The sequence below is a fragment of the Colletotrichum fructicola genome (assembly GCF_000319635.2).
Source record: "Colletotrichum fructicola Nara gc5 chromosome Unknown KSG_Nara_v1_contig01, whole genome shotgun sequence".
NCBI classification, from domain to species: Eukaryota; Fungi; Ascomycota; class Sordariomycetes; order Glomerellales; family Glomerellaceae; genus Colletotrichum; species Colletotrichum fructicola.
The window spans coordinates 2495513-2511218 of record NW_027094051.1 but is presented as its reverse complement, the minus strand read 5'-3'; the positions used below and the strand labels follow the sequence as shown (position 1 = coordinate 2511218).

General features: G+C 54.5%; 6 protein-coding genes across 6 annotated transcripts; 4 read left to right on the top strand and 2 right to left on the bottom strand.

Moving 5' to 3' along the window:
* Window positions 1-120: 120 nt before the first annotated feature.
* Window positions 121-1665, top strand: CGGC5_v000725 (uncharacterized protein; the record flags this gene model as incomplete). Its single annotated transcript, XM_032032125.1, has 1 exon — window positions 121-1665. One exon carries the CDS (start codon window positions 121-123, stop codon window positions 1663-1665), a length of 1545 nt encoding a protein of 514 aa, XP_031888456.1.
* Window positions 1666-1770: 105 nt separating this feature from the next.
* On the bottom strand, window positions 1771-3090 carry RFC2 (Replication factor C subunit 2; the record flags this gene model as incomplete). The annotated part of the gene is made up of 4 exons (XM_032032126.1): window positions 1771-1941; window positions 1992-2774; window positions 2843-2921; window positions 2978-3090. The coding sequence occupies 4 exons, from the start codon at window positions 3088-3090 to the stop codon at window positions 1771-1773; spliced, it is 1146 nt and encodes a 381-aa protein (XP_031888455.1).
* Window positions 3091-4600: 1510 nt separating this feature from the next.
* Window positions 4601-6446, top strand: UBE2Z (Ubiquitin-conjugating enzyme E2 Z; the record flags this gene model as incomplete). The annotated part of the gene is made up of 9 exons (XM_032032129.1): window positions 4601-4633; window positions 4743-4776; window positions 4836-4930; window positions 4987-5008; window positions 5062-5158; window positions 5224-5235; window positions 5286-5454; window positions 5513-6384; window positions 6437-6446. 9 exons carry the CDS (start codon window positions 4601-4603, stop codon window positions 6444-6446), a joined length of 1344 nt encoding a protein of 447 aa, XP_031888257.1.
* A 533-nt stretch (window positions 6447-6979) lies between these two features.
* On the bottom strand, window positions 6980-7885 carry CGGC5_v000722 (uncharacterized protein; the record flags this gene model as incomplete). Its single annotated transcript, XM_032032130.1, has 1 exon — window positions 6980-7885. One exon carries the CDS (start codon window positions 7883-7885, stop codon window positions 6980-6982), a length of 906 nt encoding a protein of 301 aa, XP_031888258.1.
* A 3243-nt stretch (window positions 7886-11128) lies between these two features.
* On the top strand, window positions 11129-11638 carry CGGC5_v000721 (uncharacterized protein; the record flags this gene model as incomplete). The annotated part of the gene is made up of 1 exon (XM_032032131.1): window positions 11129-11638. The coding sequence occupies one exon, from the start codon at window positions 11129-11131 to the stop codon at window positions 11636-11638; it is 510 nt and encodes a 169-aa protein (XP_031888259.1).
* Window positions 11639-13034: 1396 nt separating this feature from the next.
* Window positions 13035-14689, top strand: CGGC5_v000720 (Uncharacterized protein; the record flags this gene model as incomplete). Its single annotated transcript, XM_032032132.1, has 2 exons — window positions 13035-13551; window positions 13611-14689. 2 exons carry the CDS (start codon window positions 13035-13037, stop codon window positions 14687-14689), a joined length of 1596 nt encoding a protein of 531 aa, XP_031888260.1.
* Window positions 14690-15706: the final 1017 nt, after the last annotated feature.

The window sequence follows — 15706 nt, the reverse complement described above, 5'->3', positions numbered from 1 at the left end:
GTTTGGTCGAATATCAACACCGGCCCTGGGCTCCTAAATTTTACTTATACCGAGGCCAAAAAATAAATCAGCGAACCTCCAGGCACCAGTTTCTTGGCTTGATGGCCGGCTACCTCTGAGATGGATCCTGTACCGAAAGCCATTGAGAAAGTTCAGGCATCACTCCAGCCGTACATCAAGCCGAGAGAACAGGTCGCTTACATTCGACGCGCCTTGGCTCTTCATCTTCAAGCATGTGGTCAACCAGGACCCATCCAGAGCCCGCTGTCTCTCATTGATGCGTCATGCACCATTACTCCGACAAAAGAAGCTAGAGGTCTTCAAAGAGAGTATCTCAGGGCTCTGGACGCAAATATCAAAGCTCGCAACGACTATGAGAACACACGGAATGATACCGCAACGCCACCTCCATCACGGTCCAAGATCGTAGATCCCAGAGATCAGCTGGAGGATCACATAGCTCTAGTAAAGTTACGACAGAAACAGCAACGACTTCAGACGGTTCAGAAGTATTTGGACCTCTTGGTGCGCCAGCCGGCAGCCTCTCCGGACTTTCTTGACCTGGAAGTTGTATTCAGAGACTCACCGCCTCTTCCCGATGTGCCAACCGCAGTTGTCAACAGCTTCACAGTCACGAATTCGTCAGCAACGACGGATCTGAGTGGGCTGGCGGGGCAGCTGGAAAAGGTCGTCCTCCGAGCCAAGCTACTTTTGCAACGGGAAGAACAGCTGTTGCAGGACGTACGGCAAAGAACTGGCGAATTGGCGGGGCAAGTCAGCGACGAAGCCAAGGCGCATGCCCTGGACACCACGCGTGCCGAACTCATCAACTGGATCGAGACTGAGCTCAGCAAAGCCTCAGGAGAAGGTGAAGATGACTCGTACTCGCAGCGCAACGGGCAGCCAGCGGACAAGACCAACATTGACGGAAAACTGGTGGAAATCAGGGACAAGTACACGAGATACACAGCCGCGCGCAAGTCGCTGCTTCACATGGTCTCTGATGAGACCCAGCCGATCTTAAGACCCGGAGGCGAAGCCGCGGGAGCTTCGCAGAGCGAGGAGATCCCGCCGGCGCCCACCACGCACCTTCTCATCCCGTACCTCGAAAAGCTACTGGCGCTATCCCGAGAGCAAAAGGGCATGATCGCGCACAAGTCACACGTCAACAATGTGCTGTCGAAGCAGGCGAAAGAAACACAGCAAGCGCTAGACCATCTCGCAGAAGAAAGTCAGCTTCTTCCCGAGCATCCCATGCCTAAACCCAGGCCAAGGTCGGGCTTCGCCGACGACTTCGCTTCTGCGGTATCCGAAAAGCAGGCAATGTCCGAGAGAGTCAAGCCTTGGGTATTTGCGGCTGATTCGGCAAAGATCGCAACCCTGGAGGCGGTAGCCGAGAAAATTGAGGAGGGCCAGGTCGCGCTTGAAGGGTCCATGAGTGCCCTTCAGGAAGTCGACCGGCTTCTAGGACAAAATCAGTCCGAAAAAGACGCCGTCGGCGATACTACGGAGGAAGACATCTGGCTTACACAGGGGTCGGCGAGCCAGACCGGAGCAAGGAGGCATGGTGCACATCAGAGGAAGGAGTCAGCGGTCAAGTCTGGGGACATTTGGTCTGCCATTCACGGGGATCTTGGTCTCATCGGTCATGAAGATCATATTTGAAGAGTGGTATATACCCTATACACACATTTTTGCCAGTTCAACGCCTTTAATGTCCAGTCCGGATGCCAATACTTCTTCATTAAAACATCTTCCAAACTTCCTGTATTAATTGTTGCGGCCGCTCATGACGCCCGATATTCTCAACGAAAGGTCAAGAATTGACAGGTGCTCATCAGCACCATCCACCAATCTTTTGTCTACCTCAGAGAAGATGAGGACAATCTTATTCTTTTGAACGTCGGGAATTGTCTCGTCAAAAACAATGGCTTGGTAGAGCTGATTTTTGTTAGATCGGGGCCTCGTGTACAAGTGGAGGCATTGCGTACCTGAGAAACGACCTGTCCAGCACTCCAGCCGTCTGCAACCATGTCTTCGACAACCTTGGCCACGTTTTGGTATGTGTCGCCTGCGCGCTGTGGGCGGATGGCGCTGACTAGCTTGTCAATCGTGTTCTCGGGAATGACACCGGCAATATCCTCCACAGTCTTGACAGTAACAGGCTTCTTGTCAACGTCCATGGCATCATCTGCCGACTTCTCCTCGTTACCAGCACCAACCAGTCTCGCCGCACTCTGCAGGAAGGTGATGGCTTTTCGTAAGTCACCCTCGCTGCACTTGATGAGCGCGTCAACAGCACCGTCTTCGAGCTGAACACCCTCATTCTGTGCGATGTCCTCAAGCCTCCTCTTGGCATTGCCCTGATCCAGGCTCTTGAAGCGGAATTTGCTGCAACGACTGGCGAGCGGGTCGATAATGCGGGTAACATAGTTGCAAATCAGGCAGAAGCGTGTGATCTTGCTGTATGTCTCCATGGTGCGGCGAAGAGCACTCTGGGCGTCCTGGGTCATGGAGTCGGCCTCGTCGAGGATGATGATCTTGAAGGGTGGAACGGGGTATCTCTTCTTGTATTCGGCCGTCGGGTTCGTTAACTGCATGCGGGCGAAGTCCTTGACCTTCTCACGGACGATGGAGATTCCTCGCTCGTCGGAGGCGTTGAGCTCCAGGACTCGTGACTTCATCATTTCGGGGCCGTAGAGCTCCTTGGCGAGGGCCAAGACTGTTGATGTTTTTCCGGTACCGGGAGGTCCGTAGAAGAGCATGTGTGGAAGCTTCGGAATGGAGTCAGTATGCAGGTCAAGGTTTCGTGGGTTTCGTAGCGTATCGTGGGTAGACGCACGTTGGAAGCCTGTAGCGTCCGCTGCAGGACTGTAACGGTGTGATCTTGAGCGGTGACATCGCTGAGGGTCTTTGGACGGCTATCATCGACGGTTAGCATGCTTTGAACTCATGGTGATTGCCAAATAATCCTTACTATTTCTCAACCCAAGGCTGCGCTCTCGGAGGCTGGGAAGACTTCTCCTGCTTCTGGGCTGCCCCGTTTGCAGCGGCCGCCTTCCTGGCCTTGAGGTCGAAGAAGCTCGCCATTTAAAATTTGGTGATATGTTTCCTTATCGAAGGTTTCAGTCGGGCTGGATTCCGAATTGAGGCTGATCGTCAATTGTCGCTGTAGGTCGGTCGTGCCGCGGTCGTGGTGACGGTTGGAAAATCAATTAAGCTAGACGCGTTGCTCGTGGAGTTGACGCGTACTGGTAGCTTTGGCCGACAGGGGTCTCAACTGACCGCGTCTACCTAGACTGGAACCCCGCGGTGCCCCACCGACAGGTAGGTGCCTTGCCTGAATGTGACGCAAAGCTTCCCTCTGGCGTCTCATTTGCATCCTCCAGCCAGGTGTGCTGAAAAGAAGGCAGGTTCTTGCTGCTTCTTGCAGGCTTTCTCGATTTCGGAAATTTCTGTAAATTTCAATCAGTCGACAAGCAATATGCGCATGCGGCTATCTATCAAACGGTAGCATGACGGCATGCGAATGCACGAAATCTCAACTCCTTTCCACATGGTTAATTTTATAAATCTGGCAATCCAGTTCCTCCTAAATTATGCCAGCTAGATCTCGAACAAAGCAGGCAGTAAACATATCGTCCAACTGGAAGTATGATGCCGATACCCGGTGGTGTTGTGGATACCTGCAATAGAACGGAACATGAGAACCAAGGATGAACACAAAGCTGTGCCATGATAGTAGGATGAGGTATCAATTAGTACCTTTACGCCCAGCAGGCCTTGATAAAATATGCAGATACGCCGTCATCGTCTCACCTCAATGTCCGCTGGTCCAAGGCATTGTAACACGGTTAGATGCGGTTATGGAACCTTGACAAATAGCCTGCAGGAAGGAATAATGTTGATGCTCTGAACAGGAGGCTATTTCTAGGCAACAGAGAATTTAGAAACCGCATACCGTAAACCCTTCCACTGTCTCGCGACATCCAGGCTGCTCGGGGTCACTACCTACCTAGATACCTCCCGTCACTGAAGGCTCAGGCTCAGGACGGGACCAGCACCCGGAGCGATCATCCGTCGGCCACTGTGGGGCTATCCGTCCCGTACTGGGTAGCAGGCACCTGGAGGCGACCCGTGGACGGAATTTAGAGAGGCAATGGCGGCGCTGCCACCACACTGCAGCGATTCTCCTGCATCAAATACCCAGGCTGGGACGCTAAAATTACCCCTCATGCCCCGCCAAACTGCCGATTTAGAGCAGCTGCCTCAACCTAACGTTCCATTCTCTCACTTTCATACTCCGACCCAGTCGCTTCCACCGTCTTGCGCCTGCACAAAGAGGTAGCCTGCCTGTGAATTTCGCCCTGCGAAAGCCGCCTACCAGCGCATTTGTTCACCTGCATAACCCATTTTACTTACCTTACCCGACCTCTTCTTCGTCTGTCAGGCTCTCGGGCCGCCCTCTTTCGTTCACTTTCATCTGTTCCCACGAGAGGAGAGTCTTCAGACCGGGCGACATTCAGAGACGCCCTTTCCCGGAATATAGCCCACCAGAAGTTGAATAGGGAGCTATCAAGCGCCCAGCCGAGCCGTCAGCATGGCTGATCAATCCATCATTCGCATCACCAAGGTAGCCACACTTCCGTCCCACCTCCGCCTCCCTCACCTTACCTTGCCTCGCCTCCCCCAAACATGGAATGAGGGGTCGAAAATAGAAGGCTAACGGTCGCGTCGTACAGGAGTTGAGCGACATCCAGCGCACTTCAGATTTGTGTACGAATTTCCTCTGTTGCAGCTCCTCAGGCTGACACTTTCGCTAACCTGTCGGACAGCGCTGGCCGTTGCCTGCCGAGATGTCGATGTTCGCAACGTTAAGGCGTTGATCATTGGTCCTCACGACACGCCCTACGAGTTCGGTTTCTTCGAGGTATGTTGGTAATCATCTGGTTGCTCAGCGTGTCGCGTTGCTAATTACTGTTCCAGTTTGCGATCAGATTTAATAAGGGTACGTTTGCGTGGCTGCGAAGCAAACAACTTCAGGGACTAACCGCAACGCAGACTACCCGCGCAAGTCTCCCAATGTTAACGGCATCACAACGAACGGCGGACGCTGTCGCTTTAATCCCAATATCTATGCATCCGGCAAGGTTTGCTTGTAGGTCTCCCGCTCCGCCTACCGCTGGGCGCATACTTTGGTGCTAGATACTGACGTCGCCGCAGGTCAATCTTGGGGTATGGCTAATGGTTCAATCCGACCGAAACCCGAACTGACGGAAACACAGCACTTGGCGCGGCGAGCGTGGCGAGGAGTGGTCGGCCGCGCAGGGTCTCGAGTCGATCCTTATTTCCATCCAGAGTCTGATGTCGAGCAATCCTTACGAGAACGAGCCGGGTTTCGAAGAGGCAAACGAGGCGTCGGACAAGAAGCATCAGAAGGATTATGTGCAGAAGGTAAATGACGCGCGATTTGGCGATGCAGAGACAACGCATGGCTAATCATACGAGCTAGATCCGTCATGAGACCCTCCGCATCTCCATCATCCAGCGCCTCGAGGAATACCTAGGACTGACCCCCGAGGGCGTCTCCATCGCCCAGCAGTCCGCTGCTGAGCAAGATATCGACATGGACACCGAGGACATGGACGACACCAGCGTTCCGTTCGAACCCTTCAAGGACTTATGCAAGCGCAGATTTCTCTGGTACTACGACAATTACCTAAGTGCTGTTCAGAAGGCCAAGACAGAGGTCAAGGATCACCAGGCGTTTGCTCGCATGCCGTTTGAAGGAGCTAGCAACTCCATGGATGGCAAGTTCAACTACACCGAGCTGGAGAGACGGTTGCGCAACATCAAGGCTGCCCTCGATAATGAGCTTGTCAAGTGGGCGAAGGAGGGTCAGATTGCGAGCGACAAGGAGATGACGGTCTCGGTCAACCTGCGCCACCAGTACGAGCAGGTCGTGCAGGCATTCAAGCGCCAGGACATTCCCCACGACGTGCAATTGGAAGACAACAACCCTTTCGTCTGGGTCATTACCTACTTTGGACGGCCGATGACCAACCTTGATGGCGGTCTCTTCCGTATCAAGATCCACTTCAGCCCTCGTTTCCCCGAGGAGCAACCTCGCGTGAAATTCAACACTCGCATCTTCCACCATCGGATCGCCGAGGATGGCACAGCTTGCTACTTCCCCAACAATCTGCGCAAAGATGACGTTCGCTCTCATATTGAGGCAGTCTTTGCCGCATTGGAAGAGGAGGACCCCGCCTACGATCCCCGCACATTGGTCAACCCAGAGGCTCACAAGCTCTACTGGGGCGGCGCCGATGAGCGGAAGAACTACAACCGTCGTCTCCGGAGGTCTGTTCAGCAAAGCATGGAGTAAGTTACCAAAGCCGATCTAAAAGGGTACACCTTTACTAATCCAACTCAGTGATTTTTGAGTAATTGCGCTGCTTGCGCTCTCGGAGCTGGGCGAAGAGGCGTTGGAAGCGCAGAGATTTGACGCTTCAAAAGGCAATCCACTTCGCAGATCGGGAACTTCCATAGGAAATTACAAGTCTGCAGTTTTGGAGGGTTTGCCATTAATCATAGCTGCAGGGGGCCTGGTCTTTGACCGTGGATTCTGGTTTATCAAGTTCTGCACAGGACGGGATGGCGTTTATAAGGCATAGGAATCATGCATACCAGGAATGGGTTTGGGATTGTCCCGTTAGACTCCAGTAGATACCTCGAGTAATGACGCAACGAACTAGCTGTTCTCAAGAGATGTCACAAGCCTCTTTTTCAACGTTGATTTATTTTTTTGATACCCTTCTCGTAAACGATACCGATCCACAACGCCATCCCATCGTATGCAAACCATGGCGAACGCCTCATAATCTCATAACCATCCGTGAAAAGTCGTCCCTCATCATGCCAGTCTAACCATAGGAGGCTGGGGCGTCATACCCCGTAGCGAACGCAGCAAACAAATTCATTTCTTAGCCCCTTTTGCTTTCTTGTCGATCCTGTCCTTACCAGGAGTGTAAGGAGCTGCTACACCGACATACGGCCGCTGATTTCCTCCAGGAACTCCCGTGAACTCGTATGTTCCGCTGGGGCCCATCGTCGCCGGTGCGCCCTGGCTTGGCCGCGCTATTTGGTCCGCATGCAGCCTGTCCAATGACTCTCCAACCACGGCGTATTGAGACCAGTTGATGGGCGGACAGCGCACCACGTTTTGTGGTTTGGGAAGAGATTCCCATGGCCTGGGTTCTGGTGCCTTGCCCTGGCCAGCAGTTACACCCTCCGACTTCGCTCGCTTGACCCCCTCTTCATCATCAGAATCCGAGTCCGACTCTGGGAATAACTTGTCACCCTGGGCATGCACCTTACCAGCCCCAAGGTCGGCAAGGAATTCTGCTGGGTCGCCAAGGGCAGCGATCTTGGCTTGGTTGAGCCCCTGTATATCCGCGGCGGCCTTCTTCTGTTGTAGTTGGAGGATGGAGATGGCTGACTTGAGGGCCAGGACGTCTGGGTTCGATTCAAAGTCGATGGGCTCCGGTCGCGGAGGAGGGATGGTCGAGGTAGCGGCTGTGGCCGGCTGAGTGGAGTGTGTGAAGACAGGACGGCCAGCGGCGAAGGGGGCGGCAGGGTCGGCGAGACGAGCGGGGGGTAGGGTCGGTGTTATGGGGCTGATGGGGGGCCGGGCGGGGGACGATGAACGGGAGGAGCGCGAAGGGGTCTGCGCTGGGGGGTTTGTTGCGCCGGCCGCGGAGGACGAGGAAGCTGCGGCGGCTGGAGCGCCTGGAGCACCGGCAGCAGCCGCAGACGTAGATGGCGGCGGGGCGTTCGATGCGCGCGGGGAGAGAGCGTCTGTTTGTATCGTGAGGCCAGGCATTGTGAGCGAGGCTGGAGTGGCTCGCGACAAGTTGGCACTGGTTTTGTTTGTTTTGCTGGTGGTGTGGTTTGTAAGATTCGGGTTGAAGAGGTTGGATGGTGTTTCTTTGGTGGGGTTCGGACCTAGAGGAAGGCGAGAGAGGGGAAACCAAGCAAGGGACGGGAGACAATCGGAGCTGCAGGCTGAAGGTGCACCGTGCGTTGCGGTTCCGCGCCGCGCGAGCTGGCGCGGAAACTCTGTTAGCTTTCGAGGGTCGCTAGTGCAGCAAGGTCCGTTTTCAGCTCAAGGAGCAGAGGAGAAGCTTCGGGCGTTGAGACTTGGAGGGAGAGTTCGTTGTGAGATTTTGGGATAGTTCAGACGACTGGGATGCCGGACGTGTTCGACGAGCCGCCGGATGTAAGGGCCAGCAAGAAGCTCGCCGGCGGTATCGGTACAGGAGTGACGTGTGCTTGGTTTTGCTGGTGCGTCGTGTCTTGCTTTTTTTCCTTTTGGGCCGAGCACCACTCAACTTCGGTCAAAGTTCAGACTCAAGGTTGGGGCGGGTGGATGTCGATGTTGGATGAAAGACGCTGAAGGTTGACGTCCAAATGCACGCTTGCCACTGGCTAGTTCCATTCGAGCATGGCGCCTGCAGCGTCGAGATCTGAGTAGGCGCCGAGGCGGGCAGTGCACGGCCTCCCTTGTACTCTCCTGCGTCGGCACATGCCCCAGGCCCACTAAATCTCGACCAGGATCCGAGGTATTGGACTCTGCAGGGCATACCTACTTGCTGCACCTCGGGGCGCATCGCGATGGCTGGCGGGTTTTCAGCTCTCAACCGCCTGCAGAAGGCGCAGCTGGTATCTCGGCCGACAGGCGGAGAGACACGTCCCGCAAACGTCTGCCACAGGAATCAGCAAACCACCTCTCGGGCACAAGCGTATTCCTCAAATCTCGATGTTGAGAGATGGTAGTCGTGGCTTCGGACATTCTAGTCGGCTTCTAGATGATTCCTCACAACGTTATTTGGCCGTACGTCCGTATTTTGCGCTTGAGAGTAGGTAACTAAGGTATGGTCGGTTAGCTCCCGCGGAATGCTGGTGCCCGACCATTGAGACTCGAGGAAGTCGTACGCCAGCAGGACCTTTTGATGGTTCAGCCGGGGAAACACCACAATCGAGCAGGGGAGTCTGAGATCTGGTTTGTCAATATTGTGGCTGCAGCGGCATGGCATTTTGCTTTTTTGGCAGTTCCACGCCAGAAAATATTGGTTTCGCCCAGCACTCTGTATTCACCTCGGCCCTCATCCTCGGTAGCTTCACCCTTGGCATTGTAGTCCAACAGGAAGATTGGACATCGTCGATATCCACGTCCTGCTACTCGAGTCGCTAGCGAGGAACACCTTTTCTTCTCTCTTTCACCCTGGTCTTCTACGACCCCTTGAAGCCTGCCATGAATTTGACAAAGGATACTGCGCCTCGATACGGGAAGCCTTACCGCTGCGAGTGCCAGGACCTGTCGATCTTGATCTTGACCCAGGACCCCGGGAGGACCGGTTTCCAAACTGACAGTCGGCAACAAAGAGCGAAACGCAGCGCCGTCAGCGGGCTAACATTTATAAACTGCGCCTTTCGAGATTTGGGGCGTCTGAGACAAGTTCCCGTCAGCTACGAGACATAGAGGAGAGGAATCATTATGTCACCGGGGTAGCGGCATGCCTCCCACCCATACTCAAACGCCGAATAACCAGCCATAATTTCCTCTACCATCCCAAGGTACCTACCCAGAGTATCAAGCAGATAGAAGCAAGTATCAGGATCTCGCCGCAGGAAACGCTCCAAACAGACAATGAATGGCAGGGAAGGTCACCGCACAGTCTTTTCCAACGTTGGTACTAGCGTGTGATCTTAGTGCTTCCGTCACCAATGTGGCGTCCACTTACGACGTCGAGCTGCATAACGGAGAGCCTCGGGAAAGTGGTTCCGAGTTGCTTTTTCCTTGTAATCGCGAGAAAGAAGCAACAGCACGAGCCCGCGGGCGCTGATGCATGGTGAAGGCGTGGCAGAAAACCAAGGAAGGTGCAGGTGAGCTGAGCCTGACCGGCTCTGGTCCTGCGTGCTTGCCCAGGGTGTTGAGCGAGGCGCGAGGCACAAGACAGGCGCGGGTTGTGAGATTCTCCACTGCCTCCCATACTTTATTTTCTTGGAACTTCCTTTTTCTGCCTCTTGGCCAGGCGTAGTCTCGCACGTTCCTGCCACGAGGTGTCGTCCTTTTCAGCTCGCTGATCTTCTCTATTTCTGCCCAACACCCTCGCTTCTCTTTCTTTCAACCCCACGACCAGTAGAGGACATATACAGCCTCGGTCTCCCCCATCCCACGACGCCCATTCCAGTCTCCTAGCAACTCTACCATCTCTCCTAACCGTCAAATCAAGCCATCTAACTCCTCATCGTCTCTCTGGTCTTGTCCTTTCGATCTCAGCTCCAAATTAAGTTGACAAGTGCACCATCTTGTCCGAGCCAAGTATCAATACGTCGCCGGATCACCCCGTGCGACATCGTCTCCTGCGAGACGTTTGCCTGCCTCAGCACCCCCCTGTTATGACTGGCTAGAAGCAAGTCACTTTTCTACCTCCTTCTGAGCCGTACAATGCCTCTTTTCCAACGGCATCGAAATCAGACATATCCTCTTCCCGATCGCCATAACCACCCGCCATCTCTCGTTCGAAACTTCTCATACCCGACAGCATTGTACCCGGCATCGATACCATCTCCTACGGCAGAGAACACGGCTCAGCCGAAAGCCTATCGACATATCGATACACCATTCTACTGGGCATCTTCTTACGTGCCTCTGCGGGGCGAAGAAGACCCAGAGTCGCCTGGAACATTCTCCCCAATTTCTCAACCAGAGGCATTCGCCTACGGCTAGGGGCCGACACCTGTTAAGAAGAAGAAACGGAGAAGCCTGCTCGGCATCTCAACACCCCTCCGGACCAAGAAGTCTATCAGCAGCCAGCCGCTTGTGGAAAACCCCGCAGTCACCTACGAGGAAACCGTCCAGCCGAAGCGTCCATTCCAGCATAAGATCGCCAAATCAGTCGATCTATCATCCGTACACCTGCGACCACCTAGTCCCCCACGTCCAGCCTCCAGCTCGGGGGTTACAGCTGTTGACACCAGAACAACTTCTGGAAATATCGGCGTTGCCATCGACGAAGAAGACAACCACCCCGGTACATTAATCGATCTCGACGACGCCGAGATGAATCCCAAAGGCCTTCGACGCGTGGCGTCAGAGATGAGCTTGAGAATGTCTCCCCCGAGACGCATGTTTTCTCATCAGTCTGAGGTATCTGAATGTAGCGTCTCCACCCCTAGCGTTGGTGGAAGCCCTACAAAGTCCAGCCGCGAGAGCAACTCCAAGTCCAAGAAGAGCAAGAACCGCTTCCTCAACCAAGTCAAAGATTGGTTCACCACCGGAGAGCCAAGTGCTCAAGACTGGAAGCAGTTGAAGAAACAGGAGTACCGAAAGCACGGAATCGCCATCAACGACCCTGAGGCCAGTGCGAAGCTCCACGCTCCCATTGGAGCGATTCCCGAGGAGGCCATCAAACCGTCTAGCGGCCCCGAGCCCGAGGAGCTTGCCAAAAAGAGAGCGGTGAACCGGAAGCAGATCCGCCGTTACGGCAGCTCTTTGAGAGATTCCAGCTCGGTCTCTTCTGAATCGTCGTCTGGCAGCCGGGAGGTCAACCCGATCGCGCCGTGGGCGTAGGCGTGTGTGGGAATAGAAGAACTTTGTGGTATGAAGAAGAGGGCGTCAGGACGCCTTATTCGAACGTAAAAGTGCCGAGTGGAGGACGACGAGTTGCTTATAGCCAGTTTGCTTTTGCACTATACCCGCTTCTCGACGCCCTGGTTCAGCCTGGCGCAGAAGTCGCATTGGAATTCGTTACGCTTCTGAAGCCACAGAGCTCAAAGATTACTGCTTGCTTGATGAATATACTTATACGAGACGGAAAATCTTCAAAGTGACCATGTATCCACGTGCTTCCGTTTCCAAGGCTCCTTTTTAGTGAATCAACAAACAAGCTTAAGCTCATCAGTACGTCCCAGTGGCCGAACAAACCACGCGAGGGTGTTGCCAAATGTGCTGAGGCCAGTCCGTAATGTGAGAAGTTCATGCCCTGACCCTCCCGCAACGCGATCAACATTCCTTCACAGCAGTTGAAGATGATCGAAGATGATGACGTTTGTGGAGCATCCTGATCCACGGGCTCGAAACTAGTACTTCTTTAACGCATTAATGGGTAGACCCCGCCTTATTAAGAGTATGGAGCATGGGTCAAAATATTGGGTTTGACGGATCTAGGCCGTGGGCCAACATGTCTGGAGGATGTCAGGATGTCTCATCCTCTGGAGCAGAGTGGGATCAGGACTCACCAACACACTCGACTCCCATGTTTCCAAGGAGAGGCATGCTGGAGGAACGCCACTGATTGCGACACCAAGTACGCCTACGCGGTCCGACCCCATACACTAGCAGGACCAGAATATGCATGAGGTCCAAAGCTGAAGATACGGTTGGTTGCGCACCAACACCGAAAAGAAATAGAGCTGCATATTCCTGGTTTTTAAACAGCTGCGGAAATGTCACCGGTGCAGCTTTTCCAATTCAGAGTTGAATCGCCCCCGGCCCCCCACACGCTGGGCCGGAGCGTTAGCTCCCCACCCAACAGCTCGTGCTGCACCGCTCCGTGTTGGTGGGCCCACCAAATCGCCGATGCGGCGGGGTCCCCACTCCTGCCGCATGCAACACACCCAATGACGACATGACCGGGAGCTCTGGCCCTCTGCGTCCTACAGCTTGCGTGCTGGCTTGGTGCAAGTGTGAGCACCCCTGCCGTCATTGACACGTCTGGAGGCGGGATGTAAGTGGTTGCGTCTTGTGTTAGTCGCGTTAGCTGATTTCTTAGAAGGCTTTCTCCTGCTGGCCGGGTCTCTGTCGTTTCTCGGTCTTCCTTGAACACCCCCTTTTCTCCCCTTGTTTTGTTTTTATCCGTTTCTTTACCCCTCCGTTCATTTATTTGAAGGTTTGAGGTAGCATCGAAAGGCTTGCATACCTCGCCTGTTGGTTATTCGCGGCCAATTACAGACCGACGAGTTTCACGATGCCTTCGCTTTTCGGGTCGAAGAACAAGAAGGATGATGACGCTGCCGCCGCAGAAGGGCCGCCGGAGGAGAGGAGGTCGGCCGAGTACGAGACGCGAGAGCCGGACGAGCACACCCGCCTGCTGCCGAACCGACTCGACAGCGACAATCGTCAGTTCCTCACCCCAGACGACCCTGCCGTCTCCCCGTATAACCTGTGGACGGTGAGGGTTATGCGATGGGCTACCGTCTTGTTCGCCTGCGTCACGTTTATCTGGTGGACCATCAACCTGGTGTCCATCTTCGTCACCCCTCCCGGACTACACACCCGCGGCTCTGGATTCTACGCCTTTAGCTACTCCAGCCTGTCGCTCTTCACGCTACTCTTCACCCTCGTGTTCTTTGGAGCGCCGTCGGCCGCTGTGCGGGTGCTGTCCATCTTCATGGCGGTCATGCTGCTCACTGATACCATTCTCATTCTCGCCATCCAGAAGAACCGGTATGAGGAGGGCGGCGTGGGAGTCGCCAGCGTCATTTGTGAGTACCGCCTCGGATACCCAGTAGGAGTAGCATCATTACTAACTTTGTGACCTTAGGGGCATTCCTCATGAGCTTGTGGACGCTGCTTGCCGATCGCACGGTGAAATGGGGCAAGGCCGAGGAAGAAGAGCGCCTCACAGGTCGCGTCGAGACGAGACGAACAGTGTGGGAATGGACCGAAGTGCTCTTCTCGACCATTGCATATGTGATCCTGTCCATCGTTATTATTCTCATCACCGCCACCCTAATCCTCAGATCTCTCGACGCTGGGTATGGGCCGCCGGGCGAGCAGTACTGGGTAGACAACGACCAGTACCGCATTCACGTCTACTGCGAAGGCAACGGCACCGATGCGGCAGGTAACAAGCTGCCGAGTGTTCTTTTCGAGGGCGGTGATCTGCCAGTCGAAAACGGACTATGGCAACTTGCGCAGGGCGCCCTCAAGAATGGTTCCATCTCGAGATACTGTTTCTCTGATCGCCCTGGATATGCTTGGAGCGACACTGCTCCGAGCCCGCTGTCAGCAGGCATGGCAACAGACGCTTTGAGTGAGGCCCTCGCGCGCGCCGGCGAGAATGGCCCCTGGATCCTGGCGAGCGCTGGCATCGGCTCTGTGTACTCGCGCATCTTCTCTTCCCGGCACGGCCACGAGGTGGACGGCATTCTCATGATCGATCCTCTCCACGAAGACCTGCTTTACCGTGTCTCGGATCCCGGACGAGGTTTCCTCTACTGGGTGCGCGGCATCATCTCGCCTCTTGGACTGGAACGGCTTCCCGGTGCTCTATTCCGAGGGCGCAGCAGCGCCGACCGCATCTGGGGTCGCTCAGCCAGACAGAGCGGCAAGTACCTGTTCACGAAGCTGCAAGAAAGTCTGGTGGCCGCCTCGCTCACTAAGCGGGAGGCTATCAGCGGCAAGGCGATTCAATACCCGGACACGCCTTTGGTACTCATCAGTTCCGGCGACAACCTCCGCAAAGACAGTGTCTGGGAAGAGAAGCAGAGGGATCTCAGCCACTTGACGAGAAATCTGAAGCACTGGGACATTGTCGACGACGCGCCTCATAATGTATGGGAGACGTTCGAAGGACGGGAAAAGATCGAGAAGAGGCTCCGGCAACTGGTCCATGCGTAAAGTATGCGCAAAGTGAGGCTGTATCGGACACGTTTTTTTGAGTTGAGTTTCATTTGGCTGGATTGGATTTTGCATGTTGGGCAATTTGTTGCATACGATTTGTTGCTTTTCTGGATGATGTATGCAGCCGCGGAGTGGTCAATGCTGGGTGATGGATTGATTGGACGGAAGCGATTTTGAGTACTTGCATAGCCCGGGTTTGTGAGCAATACGATATGGTGAATTTTTGAGCTGTCGTTTCCCTGATTTTTCGTGATTGACATGTGAAATGACTCGCGAGCTGTGGCAGTGTGCCGCCGCGCAGTGCGTTCTTTAGCGGCTGGACAGGTGGCTTGCATTGACGGTAAGGAAGACGGCTGTCTGGACGAGACGGGCTATGTCGTCATCATTTTCCTAGGCCGTCGTTTCCCAGCAACGCATCTTTTGAAAACATTGGGATTGTAGGTGGTGAAAATAGACAGATGCAGGCCTTTGTTGAAACACCAACAGAGTTGACGGGCCGTCGCATGTGCTTGCAGACGGGAAATCTGCGAGATATTGTCGCCTGCACCATTGTAAATTGCACATCATCTTTTTTTCTCTCATTTTCTGCTTGCTGCAAGCTCAGGCAGGGAACAGCTTCGGCGCGAAAGTTCGGGTGTCGCTCACGCGACATATTGCTGGTCAGCGGCGGCTCCTCTTGTGCAGGGTACATTAGTCGGGAAGGGCACCGAAGGCAGGGAACCGTCGGCAGCGCTGAAGGGTCAAGAAGGGTACCGCTGGGCTGTTGGGCTAAGGTTCGGACAGACAACAGATTCGTCCCATGTCTGAAACCAAGGGCCTGCACATCATCATGTTAGTAGCGTCTGAACTTTGAACCTTGGCTGTTGGATGCAGTAGTATCCGTACTGCGAGGTGGTATGGTATTTGGCCGTCTTCAAACCCGAGTCCGCCTTTGCATTAGGTGAGTCCACTTCGTCTGACGACGGCGGACGATAAAAAGAACCTCACACCGAAGAGATAAGACGCTCGACAGGA